Source organism: Pestalotiopsis fici (assembly GCF_000516985.1).
Source record: "Pestalotiopsis fici W106-1 unplaced genomic scaffold PFICI_Scf_4, whole genome shotgun sequence".
NCBI classification, from domain to species: domain Eukaryota; kingdom Fungi; phylum Ascomycota; class Sordariomycetes; order Amphisphaeriales; family Sporocadaceae; genus Pestalotiopsis; species Pestalotiopsis fici.
Window position 1 is genome coordinate 4,242,375 of NW_006917094.1, and position 13,044 is coordinate 4,255,418.

Genomic DNA, 13,044 nt, shown 5'->3' on the forward strand with positions numbered 1-13,044 from the left:
AGTTTGTTTCCCCCCTCAATATGTCGCGATGATCGTCCATCCGCCCTCTCGGCCTCACTCTCGAGATCTCAGGAGGGAGCGGTAAGCTGGATTTGGTTGGCGAGTCGCGCCTGAGAATCCACCTCTGCATGTTGGCTATGCAGAGGAACAAGTCTAGCGTCGAGCGAATTGGGAACGCGACGGTCAAAATAGAGCGCGACACACGTGCTGGTTGGCCGTCCTCGAGTCCGCCTGCATGGCCCTTATGCGTCCTTCTGCAGAAGCTTCGTGGAGTTGCGCTCTCAGCCAGTGGGATGAGTTGAAACGCAGCGGGAGGAGACAGAATTTGCGGGGGCGCGGAGCCACAGGGAGCTCGCTAGGCGAGGCCTGGAGAGCCCTAGCCCAGTATCTAGCCAGGGGTGCTGGGATGGACGAAGCAGTGCAACCATAGCACAGCATGGCCTCACAGTCACTATACCGCTCTGCGCCAATGAAGATTGCAGCCCGACGTCGAGAAAAAGCCAAATGGCTGGGGACTGGCTTGACTGGTGCTCTCCTCTCCCGTTTTCCGTCGCGGCTGGCGTAGATCATCGCGTTTGTTTCGTGTACTATTCGTGTAATGTGTCTTGCATAAAATAATACATGGCGACACACCGGACAATCATATAAAGCCTTTAAGCGCCCCTTTTTCTTGCGCGAGACGGACGGGACGGCTTGGGGGGCAATTGCGGCTTCTGGCTTCTTTGCCTATTGGCATTCCGTCGTCGATCCGAACAACCCTCCAAAAGTGATCATCCCATTGTAGGATTCCTCCCAATTGTACATCTTTCAACTGACGTGGCACAACATGAACTCATGTTTTATCGAACCTCGGAAATTGAGCAGAAGTCATCTGATCAACCCGCTGGGTATCAACGATGCTGCTGGCCGACAGGAACGGGTAAGTCAAAAGGTAAGGTAGGAGGTACGGAGGTACATCTAATCTATCTCCCCGTCGCCGCTGTCCTCGTCGTCCATTGAGTCCCACTAATACACTCTGCTGGCTGACAACTATGTACCGTGTGGCGTGGGCTTGGGCGGTTGTCAGTGTCGTGGCCGCCAGACAGCGGCGGGCATCGCTTCTGAACGAACCTCGGAAGTGAGCGGCGTTATGCCCTTTCCATTCACTATCCACAATCCGCACTGCGCAGTGCGGAAATGCTCTGCTTCAAGCCCCATATCGGATTTCCCGCCAAAGAAATCATGCCTGACAGGATAGGCCAAAAAAAGGCTCAAATCCATAGAGAAAAAAAAGGCCGATGCTGGCGCGAACAAATCATATGAAGTTGAGCATCACGACCCTTGACCAATGGTGGGTCATTTTGGCCTTTCTGCCAGCCTGGCCAGCGACTATTACATAGTCGGGTAGTATGGCATGTACGTACATGCTTGGTGCTAGTATATTATCATACAAAGTACTATGTATACGATATACACAGTACACACAATATTACACCGCTTTCGCTGGCTCATCAAGATAGGCAAGGGTCGTGCAGGACAGCCACTGCTACTATTATTACTGTGTACAGTATCTTCATGGTCGCTCAGTAATCCGGTCCTACTATGTGGATGCTCTACTATGTACTTTGTTCCCCGAATATGAACTTCCCCCCTCGCGGACTCGTCTTCTATTTGCCAAGCCGCAAGTCTTCTTTTTCCAACTTCCCTCGCTTCGGTGGGACAAAAGTCGTTACGTTGCACCACATAATGCGAGGAGCATGGTTCCTCAAACCCCTCATTCAATAGTGACTGGTTGATTATCTATTCCCCCGGTGCCGGGGGAGGGGTTGAATATGTGACTCTTCTGCAGAATGTTGTGAAGGCCGCAGTACGACGGACATTCAACACTGATTCCTCCGATCTCGTTGGTGCACCCAACGATGTGCATGGTATTTGCCGCAGATCATGGGATGATGGTAGTGACTTGTACTACATGAACCCCGTAGATATGCACAGAAGGCCAAGGAACAATTCACCAATAGTTCCGAGCTGCAGGAAGCAGTACAGAGAGTATATGCCTGACGGCTTGGTGATATCATAGCAATGTGGAATAGCTGGAGGAAAATTGCATATGATCAGCTATCAATATCAGTCATATCTTGATCATGCAATGGCATAGCTGTGGGCATTGGGCAATCCACGTAGAGGCAGACGGCCTCTCCGCTCAGTCTTGTTGCTGTTGTCACTGGAAAGTGGTATGTAATAGAACCCAACCAAGAGCATTACAGGTGCTAGCATACAGAGTAGTACCGCCAGACTAGACTATACCGCTCTGAGTATCCTCTAGTCAATGATGGAATATCGTGTCTTCGGGCGGCTCATCACGATGTAAACAATGCCAATTGAGAAATTCCATCTCTCCCGACTTTCGAGAACCTTCCTGCCCAATTCGTGAGGCTAAGCAAGCTACTCGTCTAGCATCCAAAAATCGTAGAGCGCGTGGATGGTCGACTGGTCACCACTATCGCTGGTACATTCGTCCTAGCCGATCAAAACAAACGCCAAGCAGCCGGGTTGGCACACGGACAGAAGACTATCTTCCATTCTACTACTAGAGAGAATCGTTGTGGACTGTTATCGCATATGGCGGCGTGTTATTGAATTGTTCAGAGAACATGAAGCATTCCATATCATCCATCTAGGTTATCCATGAGAGCTCGGGCAGGAGGATCATGAGAAAATTTTCTTCTTCTGTACATACGGCAAGAAATGGACTCTCAATTGCTCCTTGGGGCTTCACCGTGAGCAATCGCTTTTCTACAGATGATCTTTTTACGTGGGGTGTAACTGTTTTGTCGGCACTACTCCGAAGCAGTAGATCATGGTGTTGGTACAGAGTACGTAAAACCTCGACCCAGACCAGTCAAATCTTTGCTACGGCGGTGTAATGAATCAGACCCAGGGAAATCCCCATGAGAGACTGACGTCCAGATTTTCTTCTTCTTTTCCATTCTTGACGAATTTTCTGCAGTGGAAGGAAGATCCTCGGGGCGGGACAATTCACGTCGAATGAGTGAATAATAAGTACCTATGACAGATGCGCAGACGAGTCAAGCAACACTTGAGAAGACTCTGAAAGCCTTTGAAAGACTCCGAAAGAGATGCTGGGATTCTTTTGGTGTGTCCCACTTGGATAGAGAATTCATGCCCTTGAAACAATCGGTCAAAGCTTTTGAAAATTGTCCGTCCTACAAGGCTCCTAGCCAGGTCCAGATGGCAGATCCTAGTCGTCGATTGCTCCTCTATTTTGCCAGGAACCAAGAAATGAACCCGGGGATTCCTGGAAATGCCGTAAGAGCGTCTGGGCTGTTCAGCGTATGAGGTCTGGCAGAATGGGTCGAGGCTCGAACAGACGGCAATTCAGTAAGGAAAAAGAAAAAAAACAGAGAGGGAAAAATCCCCCGAGCGCCCCCCTTTTTACCTCCCCCTTCCCTAGTAGCACCGGGATCCAAAGATGACCCTTCCTCCGCCCACCGGACCCACTCACCCTTGGCCATCACCTTCACTCTCGTCAACCTTGAGCGCATGAATGATCACCTTCTCGTCCAATTTGTGGCCATTATGCCCCAGACAACCCACGCGAACACGGTCAAAGATCCGATCGTTGGTCGATGTCAGACCAGCAACTCCTGGCGGGTATGATGCTTTCGTAATCCTTCTGGAGCAACCAGCGATCCGGCACCCCCTTGGGACGGAGGTGCAATTGGCAAGCAAGCGCACAATCACCAGTCGTTGAGAGTCGATTCGGTGGCAGCAAGGACGAGGTGAGATGGCAGGACTCCATTGCCAATGTCATTAGAACCCCGGACTAAAAAAGAGGTGGGAACAAAAGATGACTGTTCATTCTGATAATTGATTTGCAATCATGGCAGCATGGGATGCCCGTTGACAATCCCAGAAAAGTTGACATACACAAGGACTGATGAATTGACCAGCTAATAATAAGCCTATGTAGATAGATAACACCAACCAACGTACCAAACGGCCAGCGAGCCATCGCCTCCCCCAATCCCTCATCAGGCCATAAGCAATTATTCTGATTGAATACTTGCTTTTGTGTGTTAGATTGAACTGACTTGGCTGCATTGTCGATTTGAAGAGGATGCATGCGCGTTAATATGGAAAATAAGCCACCTACTCGATATGGAGGCACGACGCCGTTCTCATTGGAAGCCAGTGTTTCAATGAGTGATCGGCCCAGGCACTTGCGGCGGCGCTGTGATTGGCAGTTGCACACTTTAAATTTAGGGGCACTCTACGGATCACCCATCGTCTCAATGCATCCCAGCATCCTCAGGCCTGACAGCGGCTCGTCCTTTTCAACTGGCTGTCCTTTTTGTGTGTGTCTCTCTGCCTGTGTCTCTCTGCCTGGGATGGATGCCATGGACAAATGTGCCACTCCCACTCCCGGCTAGGACCAAGATAGATCACGACCGACCGACCGGGCATATGGCGGAGAATGCGGGATGCGCACCAGTTTCAGGACTCGTCCTGCCTGCCTGTCTGCCCATTGACAGTACTATGTAGTAGTCGTAGTAGTACCATTCAAGATCTCGCCCATAACCCTGACACCTCCCATGTTCCTTTCGCTCGAGTTTGATTTCTCAATCTTCCATTTCGTTCTGCTTCTTGGGTACGCCGAGTTGCGGCTCTTTTTCGTTTCCTTCTTCGCGGCGTGCTGTGCTGTTGTGTGTTTTGAAAAGAAAGAAAAATTCTATACATTCGTTTCATCCAGTCTCTCTTTCAATGTATCTACCATTAAATGAGAGCTTTTAACAACATATTGTAAACATGGACGGTGTCATTCCCGCCAGGCATGGGAATGGTGCCCCCGTGAGATATACTTGGGACGAGGAGGGCGCCGTGAGGAATATTGAGCCATTGGAAAAGTATGCATGCGCTTTTCATTTTTCTTTTTCAGATATTCACCCATCAACGCACAATATTCTAACACGTCCTAGGGTGCGCGAAAGAACCGAGGGACTTTCATCTCATGGACGTCACACTGCGAGAGACTCGAGATCCAGGATTAACTGGCCATTCCACCATCACACCACATCCGAAGTGCCGTCAACATCCTATACCGCAAGTCATTTCGGCCATTTTCGAAGAGCGACGGCCCAGACAAAGTCGTGGTTCAAGGATGCTGGTGATTCTGCCAGCGTTTTGAGCAGATCGCTCGTGCCAGACTATGTTGTGCATTACATGAGGGGAGAAACTCCAGAGACCCTGGCCAGGAAAAGGGAGCAGGCGAGATGGGGCGAGAAGGACATTATACTCACGCCACAGCGGGAACGTCTCAGGTCACAGCAAGCATTTTTCGAGGATCCCTTTGGCTCACAGATCAACCTTGCGGGCAACTACGGGGGGTATGGACAAGGGCAACGAGGCTTGGGAAGATTCATGGTCGGTTGGAGAGGAGGCGTGGCCTTTAATGCACTCATGGCCCTGATTTTTCTGCTCGTGGCCGTCGTGTGCTTTGCTCTCGTTTCGTCAAAGATCAAAGTCTTTGGCGGAGACTATATCTTGCTGTCAGGATTCTGCTCGACGGTTTCTAGCTACAATGCCTTGTTGCACGCACTGATCAACATTTTGTGCATTATACTCCTGGCTGGCGGCAACTATGTCTTTCAGTTGCTTTCGAGCCCAACCAGGGACGAGCTCACCGAGGCACACGACAAGAAGAAATGGCTCGACATTGGAATCCCATCCATCCGAAACCTCCCTCACATCTCCGGCCTTCGGGCAACTATCGCTGCAATCGTTGTCCTCACGGTTGTGGCGACCCAAGTAATGTAAGTATAAACAACACGGCACTACTTGAAGACCATGTGCTTATCAATGACAGCTATAATGCAATAATTTTCACTTCCCAGACTGCTGCCGAGACATGCGATCTTAACACAAGCAGTGCCCTTCTAGGCATTGTGGCCCTGCTCAATCTGGTCACCTTTGGCAGCATCGTGGCAGTGATGAGCCGATCCAGGTTCAAGCCTCTTGCGACCTTGGGAGACTTTATCAGCTCCTTTCTATGTCACCCAGATGCCACCACCAAGAGCGCCTGTCTTCTGTCCAAGAAGGACGTCAAGGCGGGTTCTTGGGGTTATAGCGAGGCCAAGTATTTCAGCCCAAGTACGCACCTCTGGTTATTCACACCATCCGCGTTGCGCTGGCTGTTGATGGTCTTTTCCTGGTTATTGCTGGCCGCCCCGACCGTGGCAGCTATTGGCCTTTTCGTGCCTACAGATCCCGACGGCATCTCGACACCTTTCGGCACATCTACATCATACACAACATTTCCTTTACCAACCTCCATCACAAAAGTGCAAATGGCCGTGCTGGCATGTCTGCCGCAAGTGCTTCTAGCCATCCTTTACATGGTCACCAACTCTCACCTAACTACTTATTATCTTTCGCACGAGCTATCCCTCTTTGCCCTTGGACCACGACCGCTCCGAGTGTCCTGCGACGCCCGTGGCGCTCAGGTGGCCTCTCTCTACATGACTCTTCCGCGACCAATTTCCTGGGGGCTCCTCGCCTTCTTCGCGGCTATGGGCTTTGTCCTTTCGCAGGCCGTGTTCCCAGACGTGATTACGGAAACTAGTCTTACCGCAACAGCCAACCAAGTTCCAGTCCTAGCCGTCGCCTTTTCAGTGCAGGCACTCGTAGTGCTGCTGGCTCTGCTGGGTGCCCTCATGATGATTATCGTGGGCTTGGGCCTGCGGCGCGCACCCGGTTCGGCCCTGGTCAATGGGCGGGAAAGGGGCAACCCGCTGGCGCTGCGGGGAGGCAGCTGCAGCGCGGCGCTGAGCGCAAAGTGCCATCCCGCGCCCGGCGAGAACGAGCCCTGGACCCAAGAGCTGACCTGGGGGGTCGTGTCCGATGGTCTCGGCATGGAAGACAGCTGCTGCGGCTTCAGCGCCCTGAGTGTGGGAGCTGTGGATGTCGGACGAGCTTACGCATGAACGACGATAGCAAAGAAAGCAAAGGACAAGAAAAGTACAAAATCCTAAAAAAGCAAGAAAAAAAAATGTATCAGCATATGGCAAAGGCGTTATGTGATGCCTTGGAAGGTCTCGTTTCCAAACTTTATACCCATTATCCTTTTCCGGTTATTGGAAGACGGCGCAGGTTAGCTATGACTTCGGGGAAGTCAAAAACAAATCTTGTTGAGTAATGTTATTGATACAGGCTACAATACAAAAAACGATGGCACGCCACTTTTGCAATCCATTTGGTGAATGTTTCTCAATTGAAGATTTTGATAACAGCATGATTTCTGATGTGGCAGGACATTACAAACATTCTCACCTATTATGCGTATCCAAGAAAGTTACGAGCGCCCCCCTCTTGGTTTCGTAAGCACCACCTATGTTGAATCATACTGGAGAGGGTCGCCTCGATATGAAATCCACATCAGATTGTATACCACCACGGTGCCGACGTTGACCAAGGCTTCAGAGCATGGAGCCCAATTCTCTTTCGCCCGCCCACCGTTTCAGGTCCACAAGTGCTCCATCTCCACTTCTAGTAATGTTAGTTCGGCTGAGAGACCATATGCACCATGATGAGAACGTGCCGGCTACTTCAGGTAATGCTATCACGAGAGACACCCTGTTGGTGAAGTAGTGGTCATGATACGTATCTGAATCCGTTACAGGTAATCAACGTATTGGGCTACGAGATAGGCAATGCGTCCGAGGTTGATTGCAACTCTTTCTAGTTTCGCTTCTTTTCACTTGACTGGTCTTCATCACTGGTCTTCGTTTTCATAGTTGGGTCGAAAATGCTGTCAAAGCTATTGCTATTGGATATTATACTTGTCGAAAGGGAATATTTGATGTTTCAAGAAATCTGCTGCTAGAATCTTGCAGATCTTGAAAGATGAAATGCCTCGAGCATGAAACTTGCCAACACGATAATGATTAGGTGGAGGCATCATTGAGGTAAGCATGTCAGCACTGCGCCTATACGTAAGGTTTTCTGGTATAAACCTTGGCACGATAACTTCTGTGAACGCACTGGTAAGCACTATAAATTTGGCATCTACTACCAATGCTGACAGCCTCCCATTTCCCATGCATTACACCGCATTGCTCGAATAGTGATACAGAATAATATGATTGAATGTCATGACGTAGTGTCTAGCCTTCAAGTGAAGATCAAAATGGGAAACATATAATCTGACTTTCCTCAATTGACCCCCTATCTCTCATCTTGTCACCACGAGAAACTCCATATATAAACAAAACAGATATCATGGCCTCGACTGATGAAGTCCTCATCATTGGTGCCGGCGTCGGGGGTCTCTGCTTGGCGCAAGGCTTACACCACCGCGGCATTCCCTTTCGGGTCTTTGAGCGCAACGAGTCCCTCGCGGCCAAGAGCCAAGGGTATCGGTTCCGGCTCGTGAACCCAGGCATCGAGGCGTTGGAGCGGACGCTGTCGCCGGAGCTCTGGGACCTGCTGGAGCGGACACATGCCCGCGATAGCCCCCCGGATCTGCTCCGAATGGACGCCCACACGGGCGCTACCACGCTGGCATCGCCTGCCGAGGGAGCCACGGACCGTGAGCGCCGCTGCTACCCGATTGACCGGCCGTGGTTTCGTGAGCTGCTGCGTCTAGGCATCGAGGACCGCATCGAGTTCGGCAAGGCCTTTGTGAGCTTCGAGTACGAGGATGGAGGGTCAGAGGGTATACGAGCCTCGTTTGCCGATGGCACTTTGGCAAGGGGAAGCCTTTTGGTCGCTGCCGACGGCGTACATTCACGGGTACGCCGGGCGCGGTTCCCGGACCTCCGGCCGCACCTCGATGTGCGACGGACCGTCATGTGGGGACGGACGCCGCTGACGGCCGAGTTCGAGCGGCGGTTTGCCCGTCCCGATATTCTCGCCAACCACTTTGCGTACATGGTCGACCCCACCAACGCGGCCCGGAGCTGCTTATTCGCGCCCATCCGCTGGCCTGGCGACGTTGCCGCGCTGTCGGGCGGGAGGCTGTCCAAGACGTCCGACTACATGTTCTGGGCGCTCACCTCGGAGGCGCCGACGACCAGGGATGTGAATTCCACGCCCGAGGTACGAGCTGGATATGCGTTGGAAATCACAGAAAACTGGCAGTCCAATCTCCGCAGTCTGTTTGAAATGCAGGATGCAGATTCGCTCTATGCAGTCAACGTTGTATCGAGCACGCCAGACATCCATGTGTGGGAGACCGATTCAAGGCTCACATTCGTTGGCGATGCAATCCATGCAATGAGCCCAACAGGTGGGTCAGGCGGGTTGACAACGATTCAAGATGTGGCAGATCTGTGCGATGCTCTCGTCGACGCCGGCTTTGGGACGAAAGTAATAGATCCAGAGAAAAGTAAACAGTGCCTGCAAAAATACGAGAATAAGATGCGAGTAAGGGCCAAAGCCGCTCTGGAGCGGAGTTATCGAGGAGGCAAGGCAATCTGGGCAGGACAAGAATGGTACGAGTATGATTATGCCAAGTCATAGTCGAGATAAACATTTTCATTATTTCTGGATGCGAGACGATTCTTTCACGGGTCAAGTACGATACGAGATGTACACTCGGGCGATTTGGGCAGATTGAACAAGTAAATATGAAAGTTTATATCCCGAGCATTAATTGCCTTTCTAGTGGGCAACATCATTATTATGGTACATCACTTGATATCTACGGACCTCGACACATTAAATCATTTCATCACGTGCCCCGAGCGCTCAGGCTTGCGAAAGCGTCTGGGCTGTGGCGACCATTGTTCCATGCCATCTCCATGCCGAGGTTCATGCTCTCGCGACTTCTTGCGCTCCCAAATGAAACAGAATTTTGAGCAGGCGCAAATGCCGTCTGCGGAGGCGATGAAGTTCCATTGAGGAACGGGTTCTTATTTCCCGGCATTGCAACATTCTGCTGGGGGGTCGCTGGCTGTACAGGTTGATTTTGTTGTGGGGCGGCCAGCTGAGTGCTCATGCCAGTTGCCTGGTTTTGACCCTGTGCTTGCAAAGGCGATGGGGCCGTTGCTGGATAGTTGAACAGGGCCATGATTGATGCCTTGTCCCTTGGAGGCTGGTAACTCGGCTGCGCTTGGATGCCTTGCTGTTGTGGCAACTGCTGCGGTTGCGGTTGCGGTTGCGGTTGCTGGTACTGTTGTTGGTATTGCTGCTGATACTGCTGCTGATACTGCTGCTGCTGATATTGCTGGGGTAGCTGAGGCGACTGCGCTTGCAACATGGCTTGGTCAAAGGACTGGCTGCGTTGCTGCTGAACCTGCTGATACTGAAGCTGTTGAGGGGGTTGACTGGCGGTCAGGAATGGATTATTCCCATATGATGGTGATGTTTGAGCCCCATAAAAGTTCTGCTGCGACTGCTCTGGAATTTGACCCAGTGGTGACGCCATTCTTGTAGGCGACTTTGCAAACGGATTGTTGGCAGCGATGCCTGGGCTCTGTGCGACCGAAGTGTTGACTGCCAACGTCTGTTGCTGGGAGGGTTGAAGGAACGGATTATAGCTCTGTTGAGGCTGCTGCTGCTGTTGATATGTTTGATTACCATTAGAAAGGAAAGACGCAAAGTTCTGCGTTTGGGGTATCGGTGGAGTCATGGACTGCTGGTACATGGACTGTTGTACAGGCGGAGGAGCCGGCAAGCCTCCCGTATGGTGAGGGAATAACTGCTGTGGCTGAGAAGGGGCCAAGGACAGGTTCTGCATGGATTGGTTCATATTGCTGAAGTCGCTTTGGCGGGTAGAAGGTGGCCCAAACGGGTTCGTGGAGTAAAATGGATTACTATGCGGCATGGTTCCAGTAGAATGCGAAGACTGCGGCGGCGCTGGAGAGATGTCCCATGGATTGTTCGAGACGGCCGGGCTGTTTGTAGTTGAAGGACTCGTCCTGGAATATCCTTCCGTAGTTGGCGTTGCCGGTCCTGGGCTATGTATAGGCAGAGCATCTGGCGACTGGAAGGAATCCTTTCGACCTGACATGGCACCGAGCGGCGCGCCGTTTCCTTCACCCAAACGCACAAGGGTTTCAATGGTCTTTTCGAGGTTGCCATTAACACCCTTCAGAACCATGGCGTTGCGCTTGTCGTCTGTAAAGCCCATATCCCGAAGTTGTGTCAATTTTCGAGCCATGTCATCAGCGCCATCATCCACGGTCGCGCCAAAGACCTTTGAGGGCTTGTTTCGAAGCTCCTTGGGGTGCTCTTCAACGTGATGGGAGCTCTTCTTCGAGCGGAACGACAAGGGGAATGTCGAGCTCGTCTTCTTGAAGAAGCCGCCCGTCTTGGGCGGCGGAGGCGGAGGAATCCCTTCATCAGACTCTACGCTTTGTCGTGTTCGTCCATGTCCATTCGCACTAGCTGTCTTCGTCACGTACTTTGCTCTGATGAACCGCTCCATGGCCGAATCAGCCTCGTCGGCATCCACGGGAACAGGGGGCTGTTTATTGTCGGGATTATATATCTTGTTTGAAGCATTATTGCCAACTTTTTTCATGCTCTGCTCAGAAAGTCAGGAGTGCTCGCACAGGGTAGGGAAAAGGCTAGGTGGCGTACCTCGACCTGCTCATTCGTCCAGCCGTCCATGCTGAGGGACTTGACCTTGGATATATGTGTGCCCAGCTTCCGATGTATGGCAGCACAACGCATGCAGAGGAAAACGCCCAACTAGAAATTAACACGTCAGCCGTTGCCCAAAACTTTGATCCAATGTATCGAGGTATCGTACGCTCCATGATGCCCAAGCTGGAGGAAAACGAATTAGCTAAAACTCCTGCTGCCAGTTTTGCTGTTTGGAGCCAACGAACCTGGATTTCTTGCGTAACAGTCTGCACAAGAATTGTTACCCGGTACATTGTGTACCAGATCTTGCAGCGCCTTTTCGTTGCGCGCTTGCTGGCGCTTGCTCATCATCGAAGCCATGCTGGTAATACAATGGCGCAGCTTTGATATGCGAATATACGGGCCGGACTTTTGCAGCTAATGTACACACGATGCTGGTGGCCGTGTTTCCTACGACCAATCGCAATATAGTCTGGTCGTCGAGGGTCGAAAAGCGCGTGTCGGTCCGAGAAGAGGTTTAGAATCGAATTTAAGTAATCACGTCGGCGTCTTCGGGAGCCAATGGACAAATCAGAGAGTTGGCCTCGTTTTCAGGGTTTGACAGAAAGCGCAAAAGCACTAGTTGGCTCTGCTCTGCTCTGCTCTCGTAATAAATGGCGTTGCTCCAATTATGTCTGTCTACCGAGATCGCGTCGGTTGGAGGATGCTTAACGCGTGGCCTTCCCCTCGAGGAACAGGCGTAAGGAGAGTTGGAGAGGGACCGAGTTCCAACGGCCAGACATTCATGCGAAGGCAAGGAATAAGAAATAGAAGAGAGCAAAAGAGGGATCGTCAACTCCGACAAGGGGGGAGGAATGGTGAGAGAGAAGGGCGGGGAGGAAGTGAGAGTGAGAAGAGTAAAAAGAACGGTACAGGTCGATATCGAGCTCAAGGCGTGAATCCCATGGCCGGTGGGTGGGATGTGATGATGATGATGCACCTATCCAGTATCGGGAGCCGGGGGGGGGGAGGAAAACAAAATGGGAAAAGAAAAGGCTGGCCTGGAATCTAGACTATCTTCCTTTCCACAGACGGCCAAGCAAAGTAGGGACAGAAAAAAAGAAAAAAAAAAACCAGCCAACCCACGCGAGAAGATAGATCAGGTCAGATCAGAACCTGGGTACATTAGACAGCAGACAGGCAGCTCGGGCAGACCTGAAAGAGGTAACTCGTGAATTCAAAAGCCCAAAAAAGGCCGCCCACGCGCCGTCGCCGCCGCACAGGTGCTTGAACTTTGAACTGGACTTTGGACGCCCCCCCAGGTTCGAGGTCGGGAAAGGGGGAGCCAAACGAGACTGCATTTAGCACTAGCTCCCCACTGCCCCTGGAGATTCCCACTTTAGACCACCGCTAGGGCCCATCTGCGCACCACCCAGCCGGGCTGTTCAACCGGGATACCCTGATGCTGGGCCGCGA

At 51.6% G+C, this 13,044-nt stretch overlaps 3 protein-coding genes across 3 annotated transcripts; 2 read left to right on the forward strand and 1 right to left on the reverse strand.

Annotated features, from left to right (window-relative positions):
- Window positions 1-4,809: 4,809 nt before the first annotated feature.
- PFICI_07270 (uncharacterized protein) lies at window positions 4,810-6,983 on the forward strand (the record flags this gene model as incomplete). Its single annotated transcript, XM_007835851.1, has 3 exons — window positions 4,810-4,907; window positions 4,980-5,813; window positions 5,867-6,983. 3 exons carry the CDS (start codon window positions 4,810-4,812, stop codon window positions 6,981-6,983), a joined length of 2,049 nt encoding a protein of 682 aa, XP_007834042.1.
- A 1,294-nt stretch (window positions 6,984-8,277) lies between these two features.
- On the forward strand, window positions 8,278-9,519 carry PFICI_07271 (uncharacterized protein; the record flags this gene model as incomplete). The annotated part of the gene is made up of 1 exon (XM_007835852.1): window positions 8,278-9,519. One exon carries the CDS (start codon window positions 8,278-8,280, stop codon window positions 9,517-9,519), a length of 1,242 nt encoding a protein of 413 aa, XP_007834043.1.
- Window positions 9,520-9,730: 211 nt separating this feature from the next.
- PFICI_07272 (uncharacterized protein) lies at window positions 9,731-11,949 on the reverse strand (the record flags this gene model as incomplete). The annotated part of the gene is made up of 4 exons (XM_007835853.1): window positions 9,731-11,527; window positions 11,584-11,694; window positions 11,756-11,772; window positions 11,835-11,949. 4 exons carry the CDS (start codon window positions 11,947-11,949, stop codon window positions 9,731-9,733), a joined length of 2,040 nt encoding a protein of 679 aa, XP_007834044.1.
- Window positions 11,950-13,044: the final 1,095 nt, after the last annotated feature.